Genomic DNA, 12,832 nt, shown 5'->3' on the forward strand with positions numbered 1-12,832 from the left:
TGGTCTCCAATTCAAGAATAATAAAGCTCGTAAAGACTTTAATATGGAGAAATATAAATGAAAACAGGTTTAATTTGGAACAACGATCCATCCTATAGATGGTAATTAATGTAAAGCTGTAGAGAAGCAGTGGTAGTATGTAGTTGAAATAATGGCAGGGTTTCCAAATAAGGTTGTCTGAAATTAAGTTAATAGTAAACCAGAACTAAACAAGATCAATATATCTATTCCGTTTAAAACACTAGGCCTATTCGCAAATTATACATACAAGTGTAAGCTATAATAAGGATACGAATCAAAATATGTGTAAAACAGAATTACGGCAAATGTTATTGAAAAACTTTGGAATTTGTTTTATAATTGTTTGCTATTTTATTTGAAAAAAAAAATCAAAATGTCATGTTATTATTATTAAGCAAACAACGCTGGTGAGTTCTATTTAATCAATGCAGTTTATTTTTGCGTACCTTTGTTTGCAACACTCCAGCTTGGGCGTTGGCAAACCTCGGCGACATTTTATCATTTGCTCTGTTTAAACGTGCTCTGAATTTGCGTGATATCCTTAAACCTAGGGTTCCGTTTGTCGTGGTCCGTCTATTCGTCTAGCGAGGGTCAAGTCCTTTTTCTATCGTTTAGTTTCCCTCCTGCTGCTGCTGCTGATCGGAAACCACCGTCTGCTTGCTGTCGGTCGTGCTGGCACTGTCGTCCGCCTCCTTAATGCCCATCCAGGGCAGCCGACGCTCCAGCTCCTGGCGGTACTTCGGGTGGCTGATGGCGTAAACCCACGGGTCGAGGCAGGACACGATCTTGCAGCACAACGCTGGGACCATCGTCACGAATGGTGTCAGCAGGGTCCTGGGGACAATGGCAACAAGTGGTAGTGGTGGTGTAAGTTTCTACGACTACCCCAAGGTCTTACAGGTTTTGCCTCAGAACACGGCAAGGCTTGCCTTCATTATGGCAATCCGTGCCGTTGAAGCCACACTTGCGGCCGGTAATGTTGTAATAGCTGCCTCTTTCTCGCTAAAGTCGCTTTAGAAATGCACTCTTTCTAATGCTTAGTCTACACGAAGCGCAAAGCAACCTTTGCAAACGGTAAAATGCTGTGAGTTAGCGGTAAAATGCTGTCAGATGGGCAGTCAACTGTCAGAATATGCGCAAATGTGTTTTTCGGTCGGCGAGTGAAAAATAGCTTTGCAAAAATTTGCGCACCAGGTATAGAGTGCCGGTGGATGGAAAATAGTTGTTTGTGATGATGTACAGTGGTTGTTGATAAGATTTCGGTGTGTACAATACATCTGTGCTGTTTTTTTTACAGTTAAACAATCAAATCAACATTGAATGCACTTACATCTGCATCGGCTTACGGATAGGAACGTCTACACGAAGCGAAAAAAAGTGGCAGCAAAATCGACATTTGCGCGTGTATTTTCAGAGTTTTGCGCCTCGTGTAAACTAAGCATAACACTACGTATCTTCAGGCATTTGAAAACATTAAAATACCCCCGAAGGTATGCAATTGATTGAACACCGGTACTGAGTGAACGGAGAAAAGGCTGTAAAATTTTCCAGTGTTCGATCAATTGCATACCTTTGGGGGTAATTCGATATACTTGGCAAAGGTCTTATGCTTAGTCTACACGAAGCGCAAAGCAACCTTTGCAAACGGTAAAATGCTGTGAGTTAGCGGTAAAATGCTGTCAGTTGGTCAGTCAACTGTCAAAGTGTGCGCAAATGTGTTTTTCGGTCGGCGAGTGAAAAATAGCTTTGCAAAAATTTGCGCACCAGATATAGAGTGCCGGTGGATGAAAAATAGTTGTTTGTGATGATGTGCAACGGTTGTTGATAAGATTTCGAGGTGTACACTACCTCTGTGCTGTTTTTTTACAGTTAAACACTCAAATCAACACTGAACGCGCTTTCATCTGCATCGGCTCACGAATAGCAACGTCTACACGAAGCGAAAAAAAGTGGCAGCAAAATCGACATTTGCGCGTGTATTTTCAGAGTTTTGCGCCTCGTGTAAACTAAGCATTAGAAAACGGCTTGTTAGAAAGAGTGCATTTGTATAAGAGTGCGGTTAAGGATAAGCGATATTACTATTAGGACATCCGTACGTACCTATCGCCGAAGGCACCGATCATGGCGACGATGGCGTACGGCGTCCAGGCGCACACGAACAGGAAGAAGATGGTGAACGCCGCCTTGGCGATGCGCATCTCGACCGCCTGCGCCTTCTCGTTCCGGTTCGCCGTCAGCGACTCGACGTTCATCTTGCGCGCCTGGGCCTTCAGCATCTGCTCGTGCTGGCGGACGTGGCCGAAGAGGCGCGCGTAGAAGTAGCAGATGGTCAGCATCGGGATGACGTACGCCCAGGTGAAGATGCAGCCGACGAACACGCGCGTATCCTGGTCGTCGGTGAGGTAGTCGAACGAGCAGGTGGTCAGGTAGCCCTCGGGAATGTACCGGCCCCAGATCTCGAACAGGGGCAGCACCGTGAACGGCATCGCCCACAGCCAGGTGAGGCAGATGAGCAGGCCGGCCTGCACCCGGCTCAGCCGCCCGTCGAGCGGGTTGGAGATGGTCCGGTAGCGGTCGAAGGCGATCACCGCGTTCGAGATGGCCCCGCCGATGCCGGACAGGCTGCCGAAGGCGGCGTACACCGAGCAGCCGATGCCGTAGCCGACCAGCCGCTCGGAGAACGAGTTCACCAGGAACATCGGCATCTCGAACATCATCAGCAGATCGAAGATGGCCAGGTTGATGATGAACATGTTCGACCCGTTGCGCAGCGACTTGGAGCTGTTGGAAAGGGAGCAGTGTGAGACGTCGTCATGGCGACGCGCTTCGCAGTACTTACGTCCCGAAGATCCACAGCACGATGCCGTTGCCGATGATCGAGGTGTTCATCAGCACGAAGTAGATCATGGCCAGCATCAGGTGCATGTAGTACGGCGGTGCCGGAAAGCCTCTCCAGTGGTCGTGGACCAGGTACTGCTCGTCGGCCGGCAGGTTCCAGCCGAGCAGCTTCGGCATCTCGCCGGCGGTGCGCGCCATGGGCATCAGCATCGCGCCCTCCGCCGCCTCAGACGTCTCGTTCAGGGCAAACATGGCCTCCACGGTAGAGATCTCTAACTCGGTACGGACAGCACGGTTCGTTCCCAGGCCAGGCGAGCAGGCGTTCCAGCAGCAACGAAGGCTTCACAGCGGTCACAGAAAACAACGCTCGGGAAAAGGGGAACAATTCGGACCGGTTCCGGGCAGAAACGCTTCGCAAATGTTCGGCTGCTTCCGGTGCGGTTGCCGCTTTTATACTGGCCAGCTCGCAAGGGCCCCGAACGGGTTGCGAAATAGGATTATGGCCATGCTAGGCTTTGGCACCCTTTGGTCAACGGGTTGCGTGATTTAGCACTGGATCAAATGCCTGCACACGACCGATTTGGGGTAATTCGATTACCCACGTCGGATCAATCGTAGATTGGCCATCACCGGTGCGCGTCGGGTGTCCAGCACCTGCTTGGCGGAAGTGTGATGAGCGGTCGAAATGGAAATCACTCGGAAAATGTGACCATTTGGAAGAGTTTTAAACACGGTTTCTTTAGACTTGTTGGAAGACCTTTTTCAATCAACATTATTTTTGCTTTTAAAACAAAGGGCTGTATTGATCAACGAAATAATTTTTGATGTTCTTTTTAAACCCATTTTCGATATCCTGTAAGTTCAAACATATCTTATCGCAAGACGGTTCGTTTTGTTTAATACATAACGAGTAGAAAAGAAAAATAATGAAAAGGGAAATTATAACTTAGTGAAATCGAAGTAGTCTCTGTAAATTCCAAACCATCTCTTTCCCTTTAATGAATGATTACGATAAAAGTGACACATGAATAGAAAAGTGAGAAAAAATGAAGCGAAAGCATCGATTGTGCAGATAGCAGTAATAACTTACGATGAAAAATAATAAACCTAACTAATTTAGAAAATGATGTATTGGACTAATTAGACAAATTTGTACCAAAAACACACTCGTACAGAAACACATGTTTTGAGAAAATGGTTTAAAAATACTTGGGAGGATTTATACAATTAAGAATACGATACTTATAATATAACGAGCTAAGATAAACTTACTACATTTTATTCTTTCTACAACATTCAAAACGCTCACATTGTTACATTCGACGAACAAATGTAGTGTTTATTGTAGTGGCTTTATTATCGTCTTTCAGTAGGGTACGTTTGAAAGAAAAGAAAATACATATTTTAAGAGTAACCGATGAATATTTTCTTCAGGCAAGGCGTTTGATGACTCTCCAAATATATCTATTTAACATTTCAAAAGGTCGTGATTACATTAATGACATTAGGCAAACTATGCGGAAAATGAATGGTTGAAGCACGATCGCTTCCAAATCCACTCAAATTTAGAGAAGTTTGAATCTTTTGAACAAATCAACATTAGTTTGTTGTCAAATTATCGAAGCTACGAATTCGACCGTTGTTCTCTGCGATATATGTAGATTTATCGTAATAGGAACTTAGATCAACCAGCAGGTAACCCGTAATTTGTACGAAAATACCTTACTCTCTTTCAGACCTTTGCCTTCGATTTCATTCGCCTTCTTTAACACTAGAACTACCGCGATTTTTACGGTTGAAACTTTACCGCGATTTATGTTCAATATTAAAAAGAAAATTTTATATTTGAATACATAAAAATTATCATTCGATTGGATACGTGAAAGTTATGCATTAACATTTCGTAGAATTGTTTTACCTTAAGAAATAAATGGAATTGGAAAAGAACTGAACCCGTCAAAATGTTTGGTGCGGTAGTTCTAGTGTTAAAAGAGTAGGTGTGTGATCTTCTGCCAAACCTTCGTTATCACAGCAACCAGGTGATCAGTTTAATCGAAGCGTTCGGATCGAATTCAAGCGAAATATGATCGATTTTAGATTTTTCATAGCGGGCAGGTAACCTGTAATTGGTGAAAAAAATACACCATGTACCTTGTTCTCTTTCTGACCGTCGACTTTGTTATCCGGGGCATATGACCTTAGTTGCCAGTCCTTAACCCACAGAGGTCTACATCACCAGGTTAGCTGGCGAAGGCCCAGGAAGCTGGATTCAACAGCCGTACTGGTGTAAATCCTCGCAGACGAAGAAGAACAAGAACAAGACTTTGTTATCCTTCGGGTAGATGATCTGTAGATCGTTGCTGATTGGTTGTCTAATTTTGTCCTACTGACTTTGAGAGGCAGATGTCCATCTCCTATCAAACCTTCGTTTCTGGTATCACGGCAGTCTTTTCCGAACTTTTGTCGAACAAATGGGAGTGAAATGTTAGCATTTTAGATTTTTCTTATCACGTTGACTACCATGGTTACTATTTTCGATAGCCAGCTGTCAGGAGTTCTAAAGAATTGTTGCCCCATAAATAATTAAAAATGTAACCTACAAGCTTTACAGCCTCAGCACGAACTTCGATCATTGCACATCGCGTTTTTGATAAAAAAAAATTGACTCAATTCCATCGGATTCATTCGATCGAAATCCGTGCTGATGGTAATAGTAAATACAACAAAAAATCTTTGGGTAGTTGTTTAATGTTTGCTTGGTTATCGAAAACCGTTGGTTTAATTTAATCAAAAATGATTTTTCATAGGCAATGTTCTACGTAAAGATAAAACTTATGAGCAATCAATTCTCATTGCCAGAGTGCAGTTTCATGAACTTACGGTGGATAATATTTTGTAAGAAATAAGCTGCAGTGAGCGTTAATTTTTCGATACTTTTGGATGCGGAACGGAAAGTGTTTAATTGAATAAAGAATTTAGGGTATTTTAACGGAAAGAGTAGTTATACTTTAAAATACTTTAAAACACTTGTTTTCTCTACATACAAACATCTACAAATAAGGTTCTGATTTTTGATGATTCTTAGTTTTGTGAAATAAAAATGTAAAAAAATGTGATACGGGTTTTAAGCTTTTTTTTCGCTAATGCTTCTCAGTTTTATGCTTTGAATATACTCTTAACAAACAGGTTATATACATAGAAACAAACCGATTGGACTAGCCAATCTTACGTAGGAATTAATACTGCTTGTGTTGTTTAGTTTTTAAAATGTCTACATCTTTGCCTGGTAGACACATTTTTAATTTATATCTTACCTCTCTTAATTATTTTACCTGGAAACAAATTAAATGCGTTTAAAAAAAGCATTTCAAAACAGCAAAAGCAAAAGCAAGCAAAAGTATTTTCCATTCAGTTGGTGTCATCGTGCCGAAATTGCAACACAATCCGAGTTTGGTTTTGTTTTCAATAATTTTATTACATAACCTATATAATTTCGGACATTATCTATCTGTTTAGTTATTCCATATAGCTTCCGTACTGTTTCTGATTCTGTACCATCTCCATTTTTCCTCTCCCGGTTACTCTTCAAATTTCCACTGTTCTTATACTATCCGAATGCTTCTAACATTTTCTTTTCTTTTTTTTTAGTTTTGTTTGGTTTTATGCTGCACTTTTCTGCAACACATTTTGCAGTAGAATTTTGCTGCACTTGTGTAGTTTGCTTCGATTTCGTTTTCTTCAACCGCTTTAACACTTTCAACGCGCCACAGAGTACGTAACTTCATGTGATTCATGTTTCCTGCACCCGTTTGAAGCCCATTCCCTGCGTGTTTAAATATTGCCTCGTCCTTGTGCTGCCCTTATGCCATAATAATAATAATAATAATAATAGTGATAATCATATTATGTAGTACAATTACAATTACAATTTCTATAGTTCACCTTCCGCGCATCTTTTCGCTCGACTTAGCTTATCGTTTTGTTTTCCTCTACGTCCATTTGTCGCGTCCAGGCGGTCGGAACGATAATGCGTGTGAAGTAATTTAGTAACTGTAGCGCATGGACTCGCTGTTTGAATGAATTCGATTCTCTCGACTCGTCCAAACGTTCCACCATTTCCGACAACTGTAGCTTCTGTTTCCGTGCGGAACAACATCGAACGAAACAAATTCTGACTCGGAACAGGATGACACCGAGGAGTGTGACAATATTTTCGAACCAAAACATAAACCTAACGATGGTGACCTGTGGAATGTGCGCAAGGCGCTGCACTGCGCTGTTTAGATGTAACGTTACGGTGGTTTGGTGGTGGCTTAAAACAGGCGTGTAATTTGCACTTCAAACCGAGTATTAACAGAGAATATATATGTATGGGAACGCTGGGGGTAGTTTATGGAATACTGTACATTATCCTTTTTTGTTGTTTGCTTTGTTGTCTAATGGCGGTTCGGGCGAGTGGTCACGATTCGGTGAATGGTGATGTTTTGTTGTTAACAAAATATAACCAACAATTACACTAGATTGTAGTTTAGTTAGACTTGTTTTTTGCTTTGTCGCTATCTGTTTTTGTGTGTGTTTGTGTGTCTGTTTATCTGCTAGCCATACTCTCTGTTTGTTCGGTTTCTTCTCGGTAACGTTTTGTACAAAATTCTACACTGTGTTGAGTTGTGGTTGAGCGTTTATTAACCGTTTTCCTGTGAGCCACAGAAGATTGGTTCCAATCCGGGGAAAACGCGCCCACAGGGAAATGCACTTCTGTGAAGTGTGTGTATGTGTATGAGAGCAGAGGTAATGGTAATCATTCGACGGGGCACGACGGACAGGTTCCGAGGTTTGGGGCAATCAAAAATAAACTCTTACTTAAAACGTACCCTAAACGGTTCCGTTGTAAATGGAATGCACATGTGCTTGTTTGCATTTGGCGCAAAAAATACCGCGTGGTTTTGTTTGTTTACCGTTGTGGAATTGAACGAGGTGTATTGTGTAATATCGGTATCGGTCTTCTTTGAACGAAGCTATTGGCTTGGCTGGGAAGAAGCAAAACAGGTTCATCCGGTTTGGTTTGGCGGGAAACCGGATACTTGCCACCGATACTGTTTTCTTTTTCGCGTAGGGCAAGTTTGGGCGTTTGTATTGTAACACCCGGTGTCGTGTGCGCTTGAGGTTTTCCGTTTTTCCCTTCACCTGAGCGGTTGCAAACGAGGGCTTTTTAAAAATCGAAAATAATCTCATCGTTTCCCTTAGTTGTAAACGTTGGCAAGACAAAAGGGTGTTTTTTTATCGTCACTGACATGATGAACAATAATTTATGTTTGTAAAAGAATTAACTTGTTGGATAAGGGCTGAAATGTTTCTTCTGCGAACGATGGTTTATGTATGTTCCCAGTAAAGAGACGTTTTTACCCTTCAAGGCACCGAATTTAAAAGTGGCAAGAATTGATGAAAACATCTACAATTTAACACATAAAGCAATTTTTAATGACTATGAAACGAACATTGCAATTGCATTGTAGTGAGAAAGTATGTAATTGTTGTTAGGAGTTTGGGCAAGACAAATACAAAAAAGAAAGAAGAAACTTTTGTTGAAAGGTGTTCCTATTAATGATTCAGAAAAAGTTGAAAATACATTGGGCAATCAAGTCTTATAATAATAAATAAGCATCTGCTTAAGAAAGTTTAAAAATAAAACACTCGAGTCAAAAGATGATTAATATTTGTTTAAAAAAAAGTAAAAACAGAAAGAGAGAAATAGAGAAAAGAATAAAAAATCGTATCAAACTGCAACATGGTGTGTGTGAATTAAGGAAGATACTGTAATAAGATTTTTAGCAAAAATAGTGTAAAAAAATCCAAACTCATTTTGGCTTGTACTTCTAAGAGCTAATGGTACCTTCAAGGGTTTAAGTCTTGTCTCGATAACTGAAAAATATCAGTATTAGCTTCCTTGCTATGAAAATAATGTAAATGGACGCTTTTTACAAACTAAAAAAGATGAGCAAAACAATCACACATACACATAAAGTCTTCATTGTTCTCGTACGATAAGGGTTTCATGTCTCGCGGTTCGAAACATAAGTCATTGGGTAATATCAACTGAGTGTGCCGTGGAAATGAACGGATGACACCGGAAAAACGTTTCCCTTGGAAAAAAAAACAAAACTAAACTGGAAGAAGATCGTCAAGGTCGCCGCACTTATCGTTAGCAATTAATTACTATTCCCTACGCAAATATGATATGGTACGTTGAAAGGAAAAAAAACGTAACTGTCTGATCGTACAATATAAGTAGTTGCTAAATGCTGTAAACGCTAAACGCTTCACTTGTTAATCTAATGGACACGGGTCCGAGCCATCCGGTACGGATTCTAACGCTTTTTTCACCTTCTCCTGGACACGAATCACATGCAAAATAAGATAAAAAAAAACCCCTACCCAGTGTGAACATACTCTTCCTATATCAGGGCATTCGACAGCTTGGACGAAACGAAACGATTGAAAGGACAAACGTCACGACACTGCCGAAACATAAGTAGAGTGTGTGGAATTATACATACATACAGACGGCCCCTTTCACTTTCCCTCGCTCGCTCCCGAGATCAAACATATGCTTCATCGCAAGCGGTCGATTATGCTGATCCACGGGGGTCGATTCCGTCGTAAAATCACTACGTTTCGCTAATTATGTAGTAAGTAACCGGGCTAAGCTGCTGCTCTACTGCTGAGGGAGAGAAGGGATTTCAACAAGGATCGTGGCGTCTTGCACGCCGACGATTTCTGCTTTCCTTTTCGCATTGTTTGTTTTTTTGTTTAATTTCATTTCGTTTTTTTGCCTCCCACTTTCCATTCCAGATATATGTATATTCGTGATAGTTTTAAGTGTGTTTTGCTTCTGTTTGAATGCATTTTTTTTAATTTTCTCCTTCTTCCTTTTTTTCTCTCTCTCTCTACTTCACTACATCTAGCGGATAATGGTATTATTTTGCACATAATGTCCTTTCGGTGTTTCTTGTGTTCAACTGTTTGGCTTGGGAGTTTTTCCTTTTTTTTTTTAATCCCCGTTTTGCCGATGAAACACGCACCAATTTTTTGTTTCATTATCGTTCGTCCTGCATCGCCGGGTCGTCGTGTTTAATGGTTTCCAAAGAAGAGGTTTTCATTTTCTCCAAATTTTCCTCCGTGTATTGTTGTATCGTTTGATAACATTCTAATGGTACCTAATGAGAAGTATGCTTAAAAGTCGAATGCGCTCAGCTTAGTCTTCTTCTTCCCCTCCGAGGGGCCGGAGAAGATGGAGCAGGAGTATTGTGACTGTGCTCATGTTGGCTATTCGATTACATTTTTTTGTTCTTCCTTCTCTGATTCCGGGTGGACGCTCGCGCGCTTCATGTTACTCTCTACTGCACCGTTAATCTGAGGAGTTTTTCCCCAACCCGACACCCCATTACGATGCAAACATTTTACTTTCGCTTACTTTAGAATGTTTTTGCTGCAGGATAGAGGTTCGTTTAGCTTTGCTGTTTGTTTCTGTTCTCGCTGCTGCAGCAAAAGCAGCTCTATCTAGCTGCAGCTCCGTTTCACCCGCGTTTGAATCTCCCCGCGCTGCCCAGTTCCCGCTTTCCACCAGTTCCACCACACGTGAGATGTAACGCTAATAATATCAGTCTGACCGTTTGATGTTTCACTTTGATCGCTTCGAGCAAAGTACATTAAGCTTACACCTCGCTACTCTCTACGCGGTATGTTTTTGTTTTGCACGCGCTTGATTTTGCGTTATCAGAAAAGTGGGATGGTAAAGAAATAAACGAAGGATTTTTTTAATGCAAAACCGTCGGATTTGCGGATCCTCTCCGGTCATATGGCCTGCTGTAGGAGTGATAGAGAGATATGGAGGTGAGTTTTCGAGACAGTTCTATCGTCCTATCATTGACATCGGACAAACTTGCTAAAATTCTTTGTCCCATCTTGCTTGTCTAGTTATTTATTCGAGGAGGAATGTATAGAAAATTTTTCCGTTACAAACTTGCCGTTGCTAATAAGAAGTGGTTCCCTTTTCTAGTGAGTAGAACTAGGTTCAGTGTACGATGATTAAAACAATATTGTGTTGTATAAAAATAAAATATAGCTCCGATCGATGCTCGACGAACAAAAAAATCAAATACCGTCCGTTTAGTATAAAATAAGAATGTGGCATGATTCTTAGGTGGTAAAATAAAGTGTTTGGGGCATCGCTTGTCGGTTGGAAAATACAATAGCCTCTTAATAATAATAATTAAAAATGCTTTCACCGACCTTTCGTTGAATCCCTTCTTTTCCGGGGTTCATTCGTTAAATGGCAGTCATGATTGTGATGTTCAGTTTTCCGTCACAACCAAATAGCTATTAGGTTGTGTGTGTGTGAGAGAGATATAACGTTTTGTTGTCCGTTACGGATGAAGGAGGAACGGTCCGAAAACAGAACACGCAGGACCGATGCGTTCAACTGGTAGGGTTATAAAGTTTTCTCCGTCCGTCCGTCCGGTATTATTTTCCTAAACGCATAGTTAAGCTAATTTTATCTGGCTACCCCCTTAATGATATCTGCACTCCTAAAGTAGTTGAGTATAGTCAAATTTTGAAAAATTCATCCTAAATCTTATCGAATTACTACTCGCGAATCGAAAGCGGCCGCACATCGTCGGTCGGTCGATTGCATATGAGTTGTTGATGGCAAACATGATGGGAGGGGGTGGGCGAGGGCTTTTGACTAAACGAAACCACCCAGCGTCACGGGGTGGGGGAGATGAATGAGCTGCCTCTCCGGGGGTGCCACCCGGTTGCGCGAAAATGCCGGTTGCTGATGCTGGGTTTTGATTGCTAGTTACGCGTCGATGTGTTTGTGTGTGTGTGTGTGTGTTGGGTTTGGTAGAAATGATCCTGGAACAGTGCAACACCGACCTTATCAGCCGGACGATGACGATGGCCGGACGACGGCCGGAATGGTGGTGGACCTAAGGGTCGTGGCCCCCCTAAGCAATCGGAAGGGCTTAGGTCGCGTAGTGATCGAACGAGCCGAGATACTCGAGGGCCGCCCGGTAGCAGAACTGATACTGGTCCTGTGGAAGAGATTGTTCATGGTACGTCTTGTCAGTGAAACATTGGTTTAGAGACTCTCCAAATGTTAAAAATAAAGGGAAGGGACGAACGTGAACTGATGAGACACTTACCTCCGTCTGCACCATGGCCGGACGCTGCGAGCGAAGTATCCGGACCGTCTGGAACACGTCCAGCACGCCCTCGTACTGCATCCGCTCGAGCACGATGCTGAGCGTGATGAAGACGCCGGTGCGGCCGACGCCGGCACTGCAGTGCACCGTGATCGGGCCGTCCTGGCCGAACTGCTCCTTCGTCTTGTGCACCTGGCCGATGAAGTCGATGAAGCCCTCGCCCGACTTCGGCACGCCCTGCTCCGGCCAGTCGACGAACTGGAACTGGCGCACGGTGCGCGACGACCCGTCCCGCGCGTCCGTCACCTTGAACTCTCTCAGTTTGTACTGCGGCATGTTGTACTCGGCGATCGGGTCCACCACGTAGCACTGGTAGCGCACCGAGCGCTCGTGCGGCCAGTACTGGAAGCATTTTTCCTGCAACAAAGCAACCGACCGAAGGGGGTGGTTTGATGAAACAATTATCTTTTGCCGTAAAAACTAGCCCTCAGTATGTTAAAAAGTTTGATGAACATGTTTAGGAATAGTCATGGTAGAACATAGTTTAACATTTGCAGGTTTAAGGTAAGTGATAATCCCTCGAAGTCGTCGCACCGGCACAGTAATAACCGCACGCGTGAAGCAGGATATTTATAGGAAGGACGAAATAATGTGCTTAGTGGAATGGCCAGTATGGGCCATATCGACTGTGCATGAATAATATGATTTTATTTTTAAAATGTTGTTTAATGTATTTGACCCACATTACTTTTTTTTCAATTAAATTACAC

General features: G+C 42.4%; 2 protein-coding genes across 2 annotated transcripts in view; both read right to left on the reverse strand.

The window, feature by feature from the left end:
* Positions 1 to 497: 497 nt before the first annotated feature.
* LOC131282994 (opsin-3) lies at positions 498 to 3,126 on the reverse strand. The gene is made up of 3 exons (XM_058312556.1): positions 2,861 to 3,126; positions 2,122 to 2,802; positions 498 to 855 (listed from the first exon to the last, which is right to left on the reverse strand). The coding sequence occupies exons 1-3, from the start codon at positions 3,109 to 3,111 to the stop codon at positions 633 to 635; spliced, it is 1,155 nt and encodes a 384-aa protein (XP_058168539.1). The 5' UTR covers positions 3,112 to 3,126; the 3' UTR covers positions 498 to 632.
* Positions 3,127 to 11,882: 8,756 nt separating this feature from the next.
* Positions 11,883 to 12,832, reverse strand: part of LOC131293552 (tyrosine-protein phosphatase Lar) — a 152,970-nt gene continuing 152,020 nt past the window's right edge. Inside the window, exons 17-18 of the mRNA XM_058321629.1 lie at positions 12,063 to 12,479; positions 11,883 to 11,951 (exon numbers count right to left, since the gene is read on the reverse strand). Of these exons, the coding sequence (XP_058177612.1) occupies positions 11,883 to 11,951; positions 12,063 to 12,479 (486 nt within the window). The remainder of the gene's footprint in view (positions 11,952 to 12,062; positions 12,480 to 12,832) is intronic.

This window comes from Anopheles ziemanni, chromosome 2, assembly GCF_943734765.1.
Source record: "Anopheles ziemanni chromosome 2, idAnoZiCoDA_A2_x.2, whole genome shotgun sequence".
Classification (NCBI taxonomy): domain Eukaryota; kingdom Metazoa; phylum Arthropoda; class Insecta; order Diptera; family Culicidae; genus Anopheles; species Anopheles ziemanni.